At 40.6% G+C, this 18,657-nt stretch overlaps 1 protein-coding gene across 6 annotated transcripts in view; it reads left to right on the top strand.

Moving 5' to 3' along the window:
• The window catches only part of map7d1a (MAP7 domain containing 1a), a 41,539-nt gene that overhangs the window by 15,983 nt on the left and 6,899 nt on the right, over positions 1 to 18,657 (top strand). For 2 of the 6 annotated variants that reach the window (XM_063486719.1, XM_063486724.1), the window contains exons 2-14: positions 3,063 to 3,263; positions 6,061 to 6,129; positions 6,760 to 6,780; positions 9,236 to 9,399; positions 9,682 to 9,793; positions 12,296 to 12,400; positions 13,490 to 13,612; positions 13,733 to 13,878; positions 13,986 to 14,116; positions 15,545 to 15,783; positions 16,320 to 16,596; positions 17,291 to 17,471; positions 18,323 to 18,427. In XM_063486719.1, the coding sequence (XP_063342789.1) occupies positions 3,063 to 3,263; positions 6,061 to 6,129; positions 6,760 to 6,780; positions 9,236 to 9,399; positions 9,682 to 9,793; positions 12,296 to 12,400; positions 13,490 to 13,612; positions 13,733 to 13,878; positions 13,986 to 14,116; positions 15,545 to 15,783; positions 16,320 to 16,596; positions 17,291 to 17,471; positions 18,323 to 18,427 (1,874 nt within the window). The remainder of the gene's footprint in view (positions 1 to 3,062; positions 3,264 to 6,060; positions 6,130 to 6,759; positions 6,781 to 9,235; positions 9,400 to 9,681; positions 9,794 to 12,295; positions 12,401 to 13,489; positions 13,613 to 13,732; positions 13,879 to 13,985; positions 14,117 to 15,544; positions 15,784 to 16,319; positions 16,597 to 17,290; positions 17,472 to 18,322; positions 18,428 to 18,657) is intronic. The other 4 variants (XM_063486721.1, XM_063486720.1, XM_063486722.1 and 1 more) reach the window with 4 other exon arrangements.

Here is an 18,657-nt window from a genome sequence, read left to right as displayed (position 1 = left end):
AGACGTCTTTGACATTTTTATGTTGAAGGTGATAAGTGGAGGATACTTGTGAACAAACTTGTGCTGACATTCTGTGCACCGCTTCACAATTCATTGTGTGCATCCTTGGTTCCTGGCTTTGTGTCTCCTGTGTTTATATGCAGTTTTGACAGTCAGTGAATTAGTGCAGAACCATCGACATATACAGAACTGTGCAAAACTCTGTTAACCCTCATTTCTATATATTTTATTTCCAAGAAGCCAAGATTTCTTGTTGTCTGTTCAGTGCTCTTGAGCAATACTTACTTAAGCTTTCTGAAAAACCTTCAAAGTTTTTCTTTGGACGTAGGCTGCTTTTTCACTCATTTTCAGGCCAGTCCTTGCAAAAAACCCAAAAAAGAAATCCATGGTTTGATCCCAGAAGGAGAGATGAATCTATTGGGGATTGCACAAAGGAGGACATGCAGCATAAAAATCTGCCAAATCAAATATGCAGCTTTACTTTGTGAGTTAGCTTTACTGACTCACAAATCATTCAAGCATAAAAAAGCACCTAACTCAAGGGATGAAGCAGTGTTGAGTGTACACCAATTGCAACTACCACCCTCTGACAAAAACACATAATTTGTTTCCATTTCTTTATTTGAATGTACAAAAAAATGGTGTGATGGGGATAAAATAGCATTTTGCACTATTAAGATGATTCCCAAGAGCTATTAGCCACAAATTTCACATATGTGAAGTGTGAAGTATCCTTAAATTTGAGAAAACTGAACAAATGGGGTTCAAAAGAAGAAATGGCAGGTCTACAAAAACTATGTACAGCAGAGAGCTGTATCAATCAACCCTTGTTTCAGTCTCTTGATACACAGCAGCAGTCCTCTCCCTCAACTCCCATCCGTTTTTTCTACCTCAGGTTTCATTGCTATTCGTTGTCACTACCACCTACACAACAGAGTATTCTATGTTCTCATTCTCTTCATCACTGCCAATATACAGTACAGTAACCCCGTCACCAGCTCCACACAGTCCTACGAGTTAGTTCTTTGTGGTTCCAGTTCCCAGGTGTATGGAAAAGTGCTCACAGAGTATAATGTTAGAGCTGTACCAGCTCCTACCACGTTTGGTAGTCTAGCTGTCATATCTGCCTTCTGGGATGTGTGAGAAAAAAGGGCCAGATGATAAATTCCAAGATAAGGTTTGTGTGAGTCATCACCTGAGACTTCACGTCATCACCTGAGGTTCTGTGTAGCCAAAAAAATGTAGCAGGGTTTAATTACTAAATCACAAGAATAGTTTTCTGTGCAAAGACATAATCTGGATGATTTAACCTGACCAAATCCAGTAAAAATATCCCTTCTTGTTGTATTACATTGCGTAATTTCCTGTGGTATTTTTTCCCCTTTGAAACATTATTGGCTCTTATATCAGCCTTTTTTATGCAGGCTTGCACCGAACAGATTTTAGTGCTCATCGTCTACATTCCGCCTATCTCACCACCATCCCCCTCTTTCTTTCCGCTCTCACTGTCATTGCAGTGTTTGGCTGCTGTCCCGTTGCTATGCAGAGACCACAACAATGGCCCCTCTCTGTCACAGCACATCACTGCCCGAGGAATGCTTATTTAATAGTGGCATGCTTTGACAATGAAATTGCATTGTCTTGTCTCCCAGCTGAACTCTTTCATAGACTCTTACTGCCTGTCAGCCTTTGTGCAGTTCAGGTTCATCAGCAACAGGCTTCATTTCCCAGATTGTTTACATAGCCTGTCTATGTGCCAAGCAGAGTTCAGACAACCTCTGCCATATGTCTTTATTACTTTTTGAATGCTACCAAGTGTCTGCAGTTGCAGTAGTTAGAGGTTGACCAACTCTCTTGGATGGCACTCATCCATACAGACTGTTTTCAGATTTTTATGGACAAGGCAGCAGACGTACAGACGTGTGTGTGTGTGTGTGTGCATTGAGTTCCACAGTCCATTTAAGGCTTAAGAGGCACACTGTACAGTTTACACAAAAATTGATCAATTCCCTTTGAAGCTGCACAGAATTGGCCTCGCTGCTGATTGTTCCTTTTCTATGCAAACTGTTGAACAGCACAGCATTTCTATAGTAAATCTTCAGTGCACTCACTGTCTTCGTGTGACAGCCCCCAACTGTCTGTGCTGTTTTTGGATAAGTCTGAATAATTTACAGCATGTTGCCCCAGTGTGTACCTTCAGACACTATACAGAAGACACTGTTCCCCAACATGGTTCCACGGGGAGTGCAGGGATACAGTGCTGAGTGGACAAAGCCAAGTGTCCCTGCCATGAGGGTCTTTGTTTGACCGTCAAAGCCTGGGCAAACTAATGTTTGAGTTAGAGATTCAAGTTCAGCAGCCTGCCAAATGTGAGTCATAGTGCTATTAGTGAAGCTGCCGCCCTAAAAGGCCACTCCCCCCCCCCCAAAAAAAAATAAATAAAAAAAATACAAAAATCTACAGATGACTGCTGAACCTAAACTGTGTGCTCCTGAGTCGTTTTCATTTTTTAAAAAAAGGATGTTTAAGGATTTTTGGATAGATGATTACTCTGATTTTGTTTTCCAATGACTCAATAGAATCATCAGGATGCCAAAAAGCAATTACAGTGTTTTGCTCTGCCAGAGACTCAGGCTATTTGTACAGGCCAGTCTGTCGATAAATCGGTAGCACAGTAGAAATGCTATTATGTGTAGAGACAGAAAAGGAGGCATGGACTTATCATCTCGTGCTTCTTGACAAATGGTGCAATCTCTGCAATTGATAATATTTTTCAGTCTTTGAAAGAATTTCGTACAGAAACAGAGACATCTCACTCATTACTTTTGCAGTGTTCAGTTGGATTATTTTCTTTCGGTGGTGAGAATGTTGTTCTTAAAGATCCTCTCCTATCAGTCGGCTCCACCTCACACTTCAAGAAATTTACGTCATGCACACTGAACTACTTCATAGGCTCAGTAGTACATGGAATGAAGATAAACAGGTTGAGTTACGTATTCCTGTTACCTTTTGGCTCTTCATTTACTAACTTAAATTTATTTTGTATTTTTCTGTTCCACCAGCTCCCTGCCCAGTTCTAAACACAAACCCTGTGAGACCTGATCCAGAGGGGGAAAGCAGTCCTTTGAAGACGGACAACACCGAGAGGATGGATTCTCCAGCTAAGAAAGATACAGACCGAAGACGGACGACCCCTTCAAAATCTGACATTATCTCTCGATCACCTGCGTCACCAGCATCACCAGCCCTCAAGTCAAAACGAGGTGAGCAAAAATGAAAGATTTTATCTTTTGAAGTGTTCCTTAGATAGCGTTTAGCTGCTTAAAATTAATGGAGGCTGAATTTGGCCTGACTGGTAATGGTATAATTACACTTTTGCATTAAGCTGGAGTGAACTCGGCTCTCTTGGGCCAGTATCGGAGTCACAGTGACCACAGGCTTTCAGACACAAAGCAAAATCCAATAGAGCTGCTGCAGGTTATCTTTATGTGTTGGAACAATCGCTGCACAGGATGTTATGTTATGTGAGAACAGCTTAGCCTGAACTATATTAGCATGGAAAATATCTCTGCAGAATATGAACAAATTAGCTTTTGGTAAGTGGATAGCTATTGGTGATCACTGCTATTCACTAATCTCCAATGAACGGTCTGCAGATGGAACCTATATTGAAATTTCCATTTCAAAGAGTTATTCCAAGAAGGCATTGAGGTTTTCATGCCATTTGCACTGTAGTTGTTCCACACTGTTCCACTAGGACTCAAAAAGTGCCTTTCTCTTAAAAAACAAAACAAAAAAACAACTTATTTCTTTTTATTTTTCAGCTAATAACATTTTACTGTGGTCATGATCTTTATTCTCTTAGAGTGACAGGACTACACCCCCACAAGTTCTAGGTGTCTCCCAATCTTAGAAAATACTGCACAGCTGGATACCTCCTTGTTTTTTGTTCTATTAAGACTTCTTGGTTTATTTGCCAAAGTTTGCCCTGTCCTGGGTCTCCAAACTTTATGTAAGGTGTGCACCTTACACACAGATATCATGAAAATGATAAGCACTCTTTAAGGAAACTGTCTTTGCTGTTTAAACATTTTTGCTAGACAGCTCAGTCTGACTTCTGTCCAAAAGATTCTGGTTGCTTTGCTTCTTGCAATGTTTGTTTCAGTGTTGTGATTATGCCAGATGTTAATGGTGGCAAAGGCCAAATTGTTAACTTAGTGAAAGTCTCTTAAGCATGCTCATTTTCTTGCATCCTGACTACTACCCCAGTAATCCGTATATCCTGCGCTGCTCCATTTGTAAAGTTTGGAGCCAAAGAAATAACAGAACTGACATTTTAAGAGCAAGCGTGAACAGTCTGAAACTCACTACGAGGTGCGGTGTCTATTTTCTAGGCCAATCTGTTTTCCTCTTGGACACCTTGTACATTTGACTTTATGATTAACATGGTGGTGAGTTGCGAACATCAGCAAGTAACACTTACCAAGGCCGCGCACGTGGCATTTCCAACATACTATAAATATCAATGTAGGTCAGGGGTTGTTCTTAGGGGAGGCTGCATGGCAGATTGTTTTCGTCTTCATGATTTACACCTCCCCCTATTCGATGTTGCTGAGGAGTGATTTCCTTTGTGATTGATGCTGAACATCTGGACCGTAAAGATAGAGGAGGATGATGTAGACTAAAGGCTCAAGAATGATCAAGAATGCCTTCTGTGTCACTGTTCTCAGTGGGTGGTACTAGGGTATGTTGGCTGTGGTAGAAATGGTATTTCACACTAATTCATTTGGAGAGTCTGCAGAAATGAGTTGGATACATACTGTTGAGGATAAAACATGCAATTACAAGAAAAAATAATTAACCTTTGCCCAACTGAAATCTGTTTTAACATCTACTATAAGTGTTAATTTAATATGTGTTACCAACCACATCTTAACACACTGACTGTTTTTGTTAGTTGTAAATTATCTTTATTGATATATTCTTTGGCTCACATACCAAGACAAAGTGTGCCTTTGGCTTGTTTGAGCATTTTTCACTAGACATGCCCAAAATTTAAATTACTGTGTCAGCTATGTTTATATAATTTAGTTATAACATATTCAAGTCACCCACACTACGAGATTTCTGGTATTTGCCACATGCTGCTGCTTCTGTTTTTATGGGATTGGCTTGCTGGCAGAATTTTCTTAATTTTGTCCTGTTGTATCTTAATCTAGTTAATAGAATACACATTATTATTAGTATTATTATTAAGTTTCCTGTCAATGCATTATGCCATGGATTTTCTTGTGGAGCCATTTAGAGATTAAAAAGCCATCGCTGCAATGACTTTATAGCAGTGAAGAAGGCATTTACTGCATTTCTGTTTATATGAGGTCAGATGCATCATTAATGCCTCAAGTCAGTTTGCAGCTGAGGATGGTTTGAAATGGAGTGGTTTTCTGTGGGGCTTTTAGAAGATTGTAGAAGTTATGAGTAAATGATGTATTCTCTATATCTTCAAAAGGTGCCCTTGACTAGGCTTTAACTCATATCTTAGTAGGTGTGCTTTAGATAGATGCTTATGTACTGGGAGATGCAATGCTAGAAATCTGCAGATACTGAATCATTCTCAGGCTTTCATGGTTTGTTAGTTGTTTCAGATGTGCAAATCTGCTTTATAGCTGCTTTTTGCACCTGCAAAGAAACATGTACATGCCCAAGATTTAAAATACTGCTTCAGAAAGAAACTGAACCCTGAGTTGCTCCTGATGCGTTCATCAGAGTGTGAATGTGTGTGCAAATGGTAGATAGAAAGAACAGTGTGTGTGTGTGTGTGTGTGTGTGTGTGTGTGTCTGTCTGTGAGAGAGAGACAGAGGGGGGGAGAGAGAATGGGTGAATAAGACATGCTGGATAAAGCATTTTGAGTCCCCAAGTAGAGTAGAAAAGCGCTATATAATAACCAGAATTTCCAATTTACAATATATAAAGTGTCTGGAGATGATTTAATCAGTTTGGATGATGCAAGGTGATGCCTATCATTAATCCTCTTTCTTCTGCCCTAATTCTAATCTTAGATGCCATGAAGGCAGAAGACAGGCAGAAGCTTGCAAAAGAGCGGCGAGAGGAGAAAGCGAAATATCTTGGTAAGTAAAAACCAGGGGTGGGAGGCCATTTCTTTTAAATGGATAGAGAGCTCCACCTGGTGTTAGGGTGGAGGAGGTTGTTAGCAGTTGTTTGGCTACTGGGTTGGCTTTAGGCCGCAAAAGGCATGCTCAATATTATACACACAGACACTTGGAGAGGATAAAAAGGTAGTTTGGACTTCTACAGAAAATGGGCCAAAATCAGTAAAAGCCAAGCCACCATTTTACCAGAGACAAGTGAACATCTGTTTTCTGCATGCATGCTGAAACAGTCTTGAGCACTATCAAGACGCTTATTTATTGTTTTTGTATGAACGAAACCATTGCTTTAGCTCAACTGATACACATCACATTGTTCAAAAATGCTGCACGAATGACAAAAACGTACACGTTGATGGCGCTGAATATTTTATAACTTTTATAACTTATAACGAGTTGTGAAAGGCGAGAAAGTGCCCCAACTTACACTGATGCATTTTCAAGCAATGTCACAGCTCTCTTAGCACCTATGAGTTGTTTCTCTTTTTGTTTAACTCGTGGCTCTCACATTATCACTTGCCTACTTGCCATGCACTGCTTTGCATGATTGACAGCTGCCTCTATCTTCTCTCTCACCCTTTACTCCTGCAGAAGAGCTCAGCAAGTTGCAAGGTAAGCCACTCACCTATGTTTTTGTGGTGGTGGTGGTGGTGGTGCCAATGAAGACCCTTTTTGATCATTCAGTTTCAGCTTAATGAAGTTCAGTAGTAATAGCTAGAGCTGGGGAATGCACCAAAAGCTCAATGATCCAGTATTCAGTAATAGTGTAACAAAAATAAAGCTTTTTTTTGTAAATTTTTAAAGCATAATTACACTTTTTTTTTTTTTTTAAAATATATCAAGTTAAGTGCTGCAAAGACAAAACTTGCATATTGACTTTTGGTAATAAAACCCAGCCCTAGAGCCTTTTCATTTATTTAATCCTCATAATGTTTCTTGTTTTAACCCTCCTCTTTTCCTGTGACAAAAATGTAAAATTTCGCCCTCCCTTTCTCTGGACATCATAAATATGACTTAAACAAAAATCATGTACTCACTAAACCACCATTTATGTGTGAAAACCCTGTTACTTAACAGGAAGTTGTGGGTGACGAGAAGCCCGCCCTTACACTGACTATTGTTTATCCACGTTCTAACAGCAGTCACCACAAAACTCTTTGGATTAAAAAAAAATGTACAAACACCAAGCCACAAAACCACCATGATAATCATCTAACTGGATGAATTGATGGTTTGCTGCCGAATTTATCTTGGCTGTGAAATTATATATAAACAACTTTATGTTGCCAAACAGGACAAAAAAAGTTCAAAATGTTCTTAAAAGGGAAAATATGTAAATTAGTGTTCAGATACCGAGCCGAGTTGTATATCACCCAGCCTGTACGGACAGCGATACTTGCGTGAAAGTCACACAACACAGTTCTTTTTTTAAAGCTGGTTGTTGTCACACTCGTACTTTCTGTAAAGCTTTGCTGTCTAATCCAAATTTGTGTTGGATGGCAGTAAGATGAGGTCAGCAGACTTCATACTGTGGATCAGTCTAATTGGGTGATCACTGTGGGACGCCAGATGGTAGGGGTCTGATCTAATACTCTCAGCCAGCTTGGGATAAAAGATGCAATCCTGCCAAAGCTTGTGTTTACAATATCAGCTTAAGAGATCTTTGCCATACCACATCGCCAGAACCATTTCTAGTAGCAGAGGTATAAGTAGAAAAAAAATCTACATATACGAGCTCATCTGCTATTGGATTTGTTCTGTTATAGTTGCATAGATAGATGCTACTCTCATACCCTGTCCATCTTTGGTGAGGAGGTATAAATACTTAATGTACCAGGGTTAGCGCAGCCCTTTGGCAATGACTATTTAACGACCATACTGTAGCAGGTCTAGATGCTGCTTGTCAGCGCTGATCATTGTCAGGAGAGAGTTGAGGAAGGTCAGTGTCACTCTGGTACACTGTAACCGTCAAGACCCCAGCCAATATCCAGCTCATTTCCTCCTGCAACCCACAACTATATTCTGAAAATCCATTGCAACTGCGAGAGAATCAAATTTAAAAATGTAATCAACATATGTCACAGACCTGACTTGCATGGAAAGAGTGGAAACACTTGTTTGAACTAAAGGTTTCCCTTCTGAGAAGGGAGGAAACACTGGATGTGGAAAACTGTATTTGTAGGCGCTGGGATCCATTTCCTCCCCCTACTCGTCTCATCACTGAAAAAAAATGGGTGAATTATAAAACAGTTTCCACTATGCTCTACTTAAAGTTCCCTAAAGCTTTAAGTGTGGAAGGTAGAGTTAAGGTACGTCTCAAATCGGGGCCATCGAACTCTGATATATGCACTGCAGCAGTTAGTGCTTGTGTTTGCTGCGAGATGCTGACATGCAGGGCCTCAGTATAACTTTTATAAATTTCAGTTCCCCTAGCCTCCAGCGCCTCTGCAATTATCCATCACTCTAGTCTGAAATCCACTATCAGTTGATTTTGGTGCATCAAGTGCTTCAGGGCGCAAAGCTTTACTTCTTTGAAAAGCCGATTGTTTGTGGAGGTTTGTAGTTTAAAGAAGTACGAAGAGTTGTGTACGCAGAGAGGCAGCTGCAAAAGCCTCCTTCATGCTGTTTTTGAATGGCTCTGTGACAAAGAGGTGATTTCCATATCAAAGTGTGTGGTTTACTGAAGCTGAAGTGTAAGCTGTATGCGATTACGATGACATAAAAATGTCAATTCAGAAGTCCTGCATCCATCTAATTTGGTTTTATGCAGTATTGAATTTATTTTTTCCAAACTCAAAAAGAGGTCTGATGTGAAGAGCAACATTTTTTTTACAAAGACTGCTTTATGTAATGTATTACATCAGAGTTGCTTGATTTTGGGATTGCTTCAATGTTGGGATTATTGTTTTTTTCTCTCAACATGTCAAGTAGTGACTCTCAAAGAGAGTGTAATTGGGGTGATATATATTATTCTGATAGAACAGTGGAGGGAGACAGGACTTTTCTTTTTCAGCATTCAACTGGAAAATTTCTTTCTCTCCTGACTATATTATCTGCCTTCTCTTAGCGGCCAAAAAGACCCAGTGGCTGGAGAAGGAGGAAAAGGCGCGGCAGCTCAGGGAGCAACAGCTCGAGGAACGACGCAGGAAGCTCGAGGAGCAGCGGATCAAGGCGGAAAAGCGGCGAACGGCCTTGGAGGAGAGACAAAAACAGAAACTAGAGAAAAACAAAGTATGTTTGGAAAAGCAATACGTGTAATGTGATGCTTCAGTACCTTTGAAAATGATGACTCTAGATTTTAAGGTGAAATTTCAATGCACTCTGTCTTTGGGAGAGCACCTGAAATAGGTCAGCTGCTAGTTTCAATTTAGGGATTTAGGATTTTCGTCAGGCACTCATCAGCTACACAGGATTCAGGCTGCTCAGTTCACAGACATACATGCCATCCCTCCATATAGTCTTAAAATGAATTCACATGCTAAAGACTGATATCTGTTCTCGTATCTGTTTCAGGAACGGTATCAGGCGGCCATCAACAGGTCAACAAAGAAGACGTGGGCAGAAATCCGACAGCAGAGATGGTCGTGGGCTGGTGCACTAAGCCAGAACTCAAGCCAGAAAGAGGGTGAGTATACTGGTGCCTCCTAGATAATGTAGTTTTTCTGAGGAGAAAATTATTTTGCCTCAGTATTACTTATATCAGTTCTACTTGGATCTGTTTTTTTTTAAAATGGGACTTTCATGTTTCAGCTATAGCAACTTTGCATGATCATTTTTCAAAATCGTCTCTATTAACCTTTGTTTGTTTCATTTGCTGTTTGAAACAAACTATTTGAAGTCTTTTTCTCTTCCTTTTTAGTCAGCTTTGTTCTGATTGGCTGCCTCTTGTAGACAGAAGATGGGAAAAGCAGCTGGGTTTGTCGTTTACGCTCACACTCAGAACCGTGTGTCTGAGATGGCCTTATTAAAGATATCTGTGGTCAATGACATCATTCATAGCAAAGAGTAGGAGAAAAGCTGTATGAAATTAAGAGTTTAGAGCAGCCTGAAGTCTGGGTTGTTGGCTGATCTTATTTCAAACTTTGGCCAACATTATGTAGATGACAAAATAAAGAAACAGATAACAGACCTGCTTTAATGATGCAGTTTAAAATAATTGCACATCAAATTCTCTTGGTGGAGCAGACATCAATATTTGTTTGATGGATTTAACACCAAACAAATATTTGATAGTATGAAACCAGCAAATCTTTGTTCACTTATTGTAAAAAATATCAGTAACACTACTGAAGCATTTAGATGTGCTGCAGTATGAAATCGGTGCATTATCACCTTGTTCAGACGATACACCAAAACTAATTTTATTGCCTGCTTCTTATTCCCAGCAGTAAACAATAGCTTAGACATTTGCAGTGTTATAACAGGCAGATGATGCCAGCAGACTGCCAGCAGTACTCTGTTATATTTTAAACTGGATACGTCTTTACTACATCAGTCACGCTTTTCCTCCTTGAACGCATTTCTGTCAGTACACACTGTTTTGTCTCTTGAACACACTGCTACAGGGCTCTTAGCCACTGATCGTGACCAGACTGTATTGATTGCACAAGTGTATGTGTGTTGCAGTAAGTAGCACGGCACCGCTGACTAGCAACAAGATTAAATTTGTTGTATGTAATTGCTTAATTTGGGGCTAATAAGTGTCTTGACAGTCCAACAGCCAATTAGATCAGAGCCTTGGTGGTACGCTTTGATGAATGCTTCTGTACCGTAAGCTCCTGTGAACATGAAGTGTCCCATGTTCCATCTCATGCCATGTAATCGCTTCAGCCATATGCCGGGGGAATTATGGACACTCAAACCAATCTCCTTTTCCTCCCTCACTCACCAGCCTGCTGTCGGTCAGACGATGGGAGTAAACAAGTGTAAATAGGCGCCAGTGTAACATTTGAGAGCTCTAGATGTTTGTTTGTTTTTGTCCTTTGGAAATGCTCAGATGTATACATCTTAGCCTCAATCAAAGAGCATACTGCATCATGTGCTGGATTTGTGTGTTTAAACCCACAGTCATGCTCGGCCGACTTTAATGCTGCACCTCCGTGACCACTAAATTGTCCAAGTCATTTGGAGAAAGTGAAGGTTTTCCATCGACTGGACTGTGTTTAAGGGATATGAAATTGGGACAGATACAAGTATTGCACATGGATGGTTGCTCTTTTGAAGCGCCAGTTTACGTCAGCAGCTTTGAAATTAGTTTACATTTCCCTGTAGCCACTTCCCATCACATGTTTCCTTGTCAGGGTTGTATTTAATGTGCCATTCTTTTCACTGGGTTTGTTTTAGTGGCCTGAAGAGGCGGCTTTTAAAGGTTCCTTCTATATTTGTCTTGCAATAGTAGATAAGTGCAGATATTACCTTAATTAGTTAATGTAGCTATGAGAGTTGCTTGCACTAGATTATATAAATTGAGGCTGAGTGCTTATAAGTTGTATCAAATTTAGTTTAGTCTTAACACCTAAAAATTAACATAAAACTTTTAAAACAGAAGTCATGTCCAGGTTATGTCGAAGAATCCACAAACATCACTGGTGGTAGTTTTACTGGAGTTACTTGCTCACCAACGAAATTGTGCTGATAGAAAGTGGTACAGAGTTATTTGGAAAAGAAACAAGAAGAAGCAAAACAAAAATAATATTTCTTTCATTTCCACTTTATTGAGCTGGCAGAAACAATATCTGATTGTAAGAGTAATAATACTCTGCTACAGTACAGTTAGAGTTTGGTTATGTGACACTTTGTTAGGAGTATCCACAAAGAAATATCATTCTTTAAATGCATGTTTTGTGCCACGGGTGATCTGTCTGTACACTTGAAGGCTTGCAGAGGTGAATAGATCTTTTCCCGTGTGCATGTTTGCAATCAATGGATGGTATTGTGCGGTCAGCACACAAGAATAGCCTTGGATTGGGATGGATTACACTTGGTGTCGTTGCCTTTACAGTGAGTGGGTATAAATTTGTAAAGGCATCACCTCAGCATAGCCCGTGACGTCACACAAGCTCCACATCTTCTTCTCAAACCATGTGACCTGTGTGAACATCTGTGTGGCGCTCTTTTGGCTTCTTAGGCAGATGCTCTGTTTCAACGGTCAACCTGCCCAAACACGTGGACTCTGTTATAAACAAGCGACTCTCCAAGTCCTCCGCCACGCTCTGGAACTCCCCCAACAGAAGTAAGGCTACATCTGGAATGCCCCGCTCCTGTTTTAAATGTCCATCATTCTGACACTGCCAGCACTACCGAACCCGTCCATCATTGTCTTTTTTCAGTTACTTCTTCCCCTTTGATTTCAATCCTCTTCTTGCTTGATGGTTGATATTTGACCCATTTCCATCTTCCAAAATCACAAGTTATTTTTTTTTCATTCCAAACTTTGGGTTGTGGTTTTGTTTGACATGCTCTGCATGCTCATATTTTGATATGGGAGTATTCCTAGTGCCTTTTTACTTTCTTTTGGTTGGTTAATTGTGTGGTGATGGCCTTTTCATTCCTGATGTGCCCAGTCCTTTTGTGTCCATTTGTCACCATAACGTACTGAATCACAGCCGTCTTTTTGTCTTAAATGTTTTTATTGATTTAATTGATTTTTGTTGATTTCTTTAAATCGAGTTTGTGTCTCTGAATCAACAACTTTCCTCCAAGCTTAAGATGAGTATAGCTTTTTATAGCTCTACAGTTAACAAGGCCACTGGATACTTCTACACAGTCAGAGAAGAAAGTTAGTCAGTGAGTCAGCATTTTCTTAATGTATTCTCCTCGGAGCAGGTACTGTTCCTCTGTACTGGTAGAAAAAAAAATAGACAGGTAACTTCCTCACTTGTCTTTTTTCTCATCACAGTTAGAAATCCCAAACCTTACTCATTCCACATCTTACACCCAAATGAGACGCAGGATTCTGCTTCTTCTCCGTTTGTGCCCAAGGCTGTCTACAAAAGAATTACCGATAACCCCTCTTCTCTTTGGTCGTACCCATGCAGGTCAAGGTTACAGTGGACACATATACTGGCCTATTTTTCTTCTTTAAGTGGTACTGGTGTTTTATTGGTTTTATTGTATGGTTCTTATTAATTGTAGATGCAGTTCTACACTACACTTCTACACTTTACATTTGGCGTTGGGTGAGGAGTAACATTTCTCGTTTAACCACGAATGTGAGCTGAGATATAACAGAGCTTCCTCTGTTTCACGGCATCCCATTATCATGTATCTTTGGAGATAATTGAAAAAGACGCATTGATTATTTTATTTTTCCTTCTTGCAGCGCGCAGCCTTGCATTGAGTCCATGGGAGAGCAGCATAGTCGACCGGCTGATGACACCAACTCTTTCTTTCCTCGCCCGGAGCCGCAGTGCTGCTAGTGTCCTCACAAATGGAAAAGACGGTCGTAAGTTTTCTTCTTTTTTTAAAAGCCTCAAATGAGTTGTTGCCGTCAGTGTGAATTTAGTGAATACTATTAGTATATAAATGTTGGCAAGGCTTAATTATTTGTTGCTCTGTTCTTTAGACTCTCCTCTCTGCCCTCGTTCAGCCTCAGCAAGTCCGTTGACCCTGTGTGCCCATCAGCCGCACCACCGCTGCTCTGACCGCTGGAGGGTGACGTCCAGCTCACCAGATATCACCCAGCGTCAACGCAGGCGGAGCTCCACACCTGTAAGTCAGCATAATTACCTATATGACATTATTATATAATCTATATGCCGCTACAAATCTGCTTCTTTTTGCTTTGCATGTTGATATTTTCCATTCTTCTTATACAGATGGATAAAAACAAGAAGGAAAAGAAAGACAAAGAAAGGGAGAATGAAATGGAAAAAAGTGCCATCACTAAAGAAAAAGTGCTGAAGAAGAGACAGTCTCTACCTAGTATGAGACATAGACCTGATCCAAGGTAAAACACTTAACAGGTTTAATATTGGCTTCAATATTTCCCCACTATCAGTACTGTGAGTTATATATATTTTATGGCTGCAATGCAACATTTTTATTCCATTTAGTTACAAAATGTCAAAAGAATATCAACACGTTTTGAGTCGAACAGAGAAATTTAAGCTTTTCACATTTTAGTCTGATATCAGCTCACAGATCAATCTTCTGTCAGTAAATCATCTAATCACTTCAGACCAGGATGATATCATAGTAGAGCTAACTGGTGCTATCAATAACTTATGATGAAGAATAATCCAGTGAAATTACAAAAACGAAAGACAAAATGAAGCTAACAATAAAGACTCAACAGACTGTATAGCATACTTATATAGAAATCAGTGAGGGGATAGCATGCTAGCATGCAACTTATTTACAGTATAGAGTTTTCTTGGATAGTCAGCATATCAGCAACAGTCTCGAGTTAAGCATATTTGGTGGCCAATTTCATATATTCTTATTCTTATTTATTTTATCGGTGGATTAAAATATTCACCATATATACTACTAGAGTTCAGATGTTGCTAACCAGTTGATCCAGGCCCTGGACCATGTAGCGCATGCGTGGAAGCATCCACATTTGGCACATATACACAAAAATAAATCACAGAAACCTGAGTTCAATGCTAAACATTTTCAATAAATGTCTGGCCTCTGGGAAACCTAGCAAAAAGCTCCAACCCCCATGTAAAGTCAAAATGTCAAAGCTACCATCTCAGTTTAAAGTTTACATTATTCCTTAACCTTAGAACCAGTTAAGAAATCTAAATTGTAATAACGCACCCTTTTTACTCTTTTAAATACGCAGAAACAAAAACTGCATTGTAAACCAGATTAGCCTTGGATGCACCTGACCTGCAGCCTGTTTCTGGTCAATGACTGGGTTTGTTTGGGTCTGTGCTGCAAAGACTTCATATTTCATGCATTGCTTGAGCATATGCATTGAGTGAATACCCAAGAATTTACCCTCTAATCCCCTGGTCCCAGAATAAATGACATCCATGACAGAAGGGATAGAAAAGAAGAAAAAAAATCAATTTCATTTGACTCAACAAAAAGGCAGCAAAGAGCTTGGCAGAGCAGTCAGCGCCAGAGGCTCAAGGGGGGAAAAAATCTTCAGCATAATGGATGTTGTTCCTCCAACATCCATTATGTTGCATCCATCCCTGCTGCATTGCTGGGATGCTAACTGATAATGCACTATAAGGCATGATGCAATGTTTGAGTGCTTTGACTGCTGTGAACCTGTGTCGATGTCAGAGTTTCTTAAGGACATGTGCCATTTTAAGCATTTCAGGCCAGGTCTAAATAAATAATGTGGTATGAGAGAACAATGCTGAGAACTGTTGACACAATTTTCCATCCTTCAGCTTTTGTTTTTACTTTTTTCCAGTCCTAGTCCTTTATCAAGACAACGGCCAGCATCCCCTGCCACACCCAAGGGCAGAACTGCCTCTCCCAGCCCTGCTGCCTCCCCCAAGCCTCCGTCAGCACGCGGAAGCCCGTCAACCCCGAAGGCCCGGCCCAAAAGAGCCAGGACCCCTGCTAGGGTAGACCACCGGACCTCTTCACCTGCCCCTCTTGAGAGAGTGAGACAGCCCCATAGGCCAGCCACCCCTGAAGAGAAAAAGAGTGAGTACAAAAAAGAGTGATAATCATGTCCTTCAGACTGGACTATAATTAATTTCAAATCAATTCAATCAAATCAAGCAGTTAGTGAAATGAGGTTAATTCTAAATTGTCCAAAGTGAGTTTGGATGGTTGTCTCTGTCTCTCTGTGTTAGCCCTGTGGCAGACTGGTGACATAGTTCAATTATGAACAGCTTCTCTCTATTTTTATTGTGTTCCCAAAGAGATTCCCTCTGCCTGTGACTGAACAGAAAAACACATGCAGTGAAATTGAAACAGTGGTCAAAGATTACCGTCAAGCGTAATTAGTCATGGAAATAAAGGGCGCACACTGAATGAGCCACACAGAGATCGTGGTCGGGGTCTTCTCACACACAAAGCTAAGAGGCTGTGCTAATCAGTCTTAAATATATAATTATTGCATTTGTAGGGTGAATGGCTGTGGTTGTTTACAGTTTAATAATAATTAACAGGCATCTCTTTATGAAAGCAAATACATTTCTGTGACTCTCATCTTACAATACTGTTATTTGTTTTAGGTTCCCCTGTGGCTCCTGCCATTGTGGTATCCTCAGCTACTGCCAATGCATCAGGCACACCAGTCACAACCAGCGCCATTTCCTCCTCGCCTGAGCCAGCCCATTCCTCTCCCTCTGTGCGTACAGTGTCACCTGCACCCTCTCCATCCGCCAAGCCCATGGCAGGCACGAATGACCCAGAGGAGGCGGCTCGTATTCTGGCAGAGAAACGCCGACAGGCCCGAGAGCAGAGGGAGAGGGAAGAGCAGGAACGCCGCGAACAGGAAGAGAAAGAGAGGTCAGCTGGTTTTTAAAATGCATGCAAAGACAAAACGGTGACTTGCAATTCCTGTAAGCTGTGGGAAGTTTTTGAACTATGTAATATTCTCATTTTCTTGTCAGCTATGCCAAAACCTGTACAAAAGGTTATAAGTGGGAATAAATATAAAAAAATACTTGGGCAAAAACAACATTTTGCATACATATATTATGCTTATATTGAATGCATGTATTATCATCGTGAGGAAGAAGCTGTAGATACAGAGTAGTAGTTGTTTATGCAGCAGAATAAACCCACTCTGGACATTTGGCTATTTTCTGGGCAAATTCTGTGTAAATGGTTACATGTAAGGCAAATCATGAAGGGCTGCTGGATGGACTGTCCAAGCACATTCAAGATGAATGAGTCTTCACTCTGCATTATCTCCAGATGTGTAACCATCAGGAATTTTGATTTTGACCACAGCAAGTAACTATTTACTCCCTGGAAACTGATTTGATCTTTTTTCGGCACTCTTAATTCCAATTGTTTCCTTTCTGGTTCGCATTGCTTACACTACGAATAAATCAATTTAAATTGTTTATGACATTCAGAGCATTTGGCAGATGACTTTGTAGATAAAATGTCTTTGAAAAAGAGATTTTAATCTCAAGAGACTTTATGGTTAAATAAAAAAATAATCTTATCTTAACCTTGTATTCAAACACTTCAGGATCCTGAGAGAGGAACGCTTAGCGAGGGAAGCAGAGGAGAGACAACGCAGGGAGGAGGAGGCACGAGCCATGGCTGAGGAGCAGAGGAAGAGGGATGAAGCGAAGAGGCTGCAAGAGGAGAAGGAGGCTCAGGAAAGGGCCAAAGCTGAGCAGGAGGAGAATTTACGGCTGCAGAAACAGGTATGCTGTCAACCTGCCCCTGGTTTCCAGAAGAGTATCAAGTATATTTAAAGGAGTCTTGTAGTCACTCATCAGGTCTGGTTAGTTAGACGAGCATAAAACAGGACAACAGTCATAACTAGCTGATAACTCACTGTATTGCCACATCATTCCACTCTTCCCACCATGCCAAAACATACACGGAAAACAATGAGGCCCTTTCAGGTGCTGCTCACACTGACCTTGTCTGATATCATGTTCATCCTACAAACCCAGTCACCTATTTTGGGATGTTGTTGTCTTTTAAAGGTAAAAATTAATCCGATCTGGTGAACATGGAGCCACACTGAATGTGGCCCCTTTAACCTTTCAGTCTGCCAGATAATCTGCCCGAACAGTATTGATTCTTCTTGTCTTTGCGGAAGTGGTTGTTGAGAACCAGATGACAATGAAGCTTGATAAGCAGAAAACAGAGAATGTGGTTATTCATCAGAGTGATCGATTATTCTGGGGTCGTGATTAATTGTGTCACTGCCGTATCTATGTACGTTGCTATCAGATCAGGGCGCTTTGTCTCCCCCTTGTGGTTTGTCACGGAAGTGGCATTTGTGGTTAAACACGATTCAGTAGAATTATGCAAAGACTTAAGTGTTGTCTTTCACTTTGAATCGCCCCCATGAAGCTGTAAATGTTGAAAATAGATCCTTTTGGCTCAAAGGTACAGAAAAATATCCCTTTTGTGGTTGTAGACAATAATTGCAGGGAGCAACCACACCCTTGTTTCGTAAAAGGCATGTTATTTTGGCTGACGTTTTTTCCCCCTTCTGCTGCCATTAAAGTTGTGGTTGGATTTTTGCTTGTGTGTGTTTCAGAAAGAGGAGGCTGAGGCTAGAGCTCGGGAGGAGGCGGAGAAGCAGCGCCTGGAGAGGGAGAAACACTTCCAGAAGGAGGAGCAGGAGAGGCTGGAGAGGAAAAAGGTAGGGCCATACATCAGTCCTGCCAGTGTTGTTTCTTTCAGCCAAGTAACTGAATTCCAAAAAGGAAATGGATATTTATGGATTGTAAAGGATCATAAATGCAAAAATATCCTAGCTTGGATTTTTTTGGAATAAATTGTTTTTTTCTAACTGGCCTGTAGTGCCGTTTATCTATTTTTGGTGGGAGCTGGATTGTGTAGTAGATTGTAAAAATGTCTGTCTTCTTTTGA

The sequence above is a fragment of the Pelmatolapia mariae genome, linkage group LG10_11 (assembly GCF_036321145.2).
Source record: "Pelmatolapia mariae isolate MD_Pm_ZW linkage group LG10_11, Pm_UMD_F_2, whole genome shotgun sequence".
In the NCBI taxonomy this organism is placed as follows: Eukaryota; Metazoa; Chordata; class Actinopteri; order Cichliformes; family Cichlidae; genus Pelmatolapia; species Pelmatolapia mariae.
This window is presented reverse-complemented; position numbering and strand designations above follow the sequence as displayed.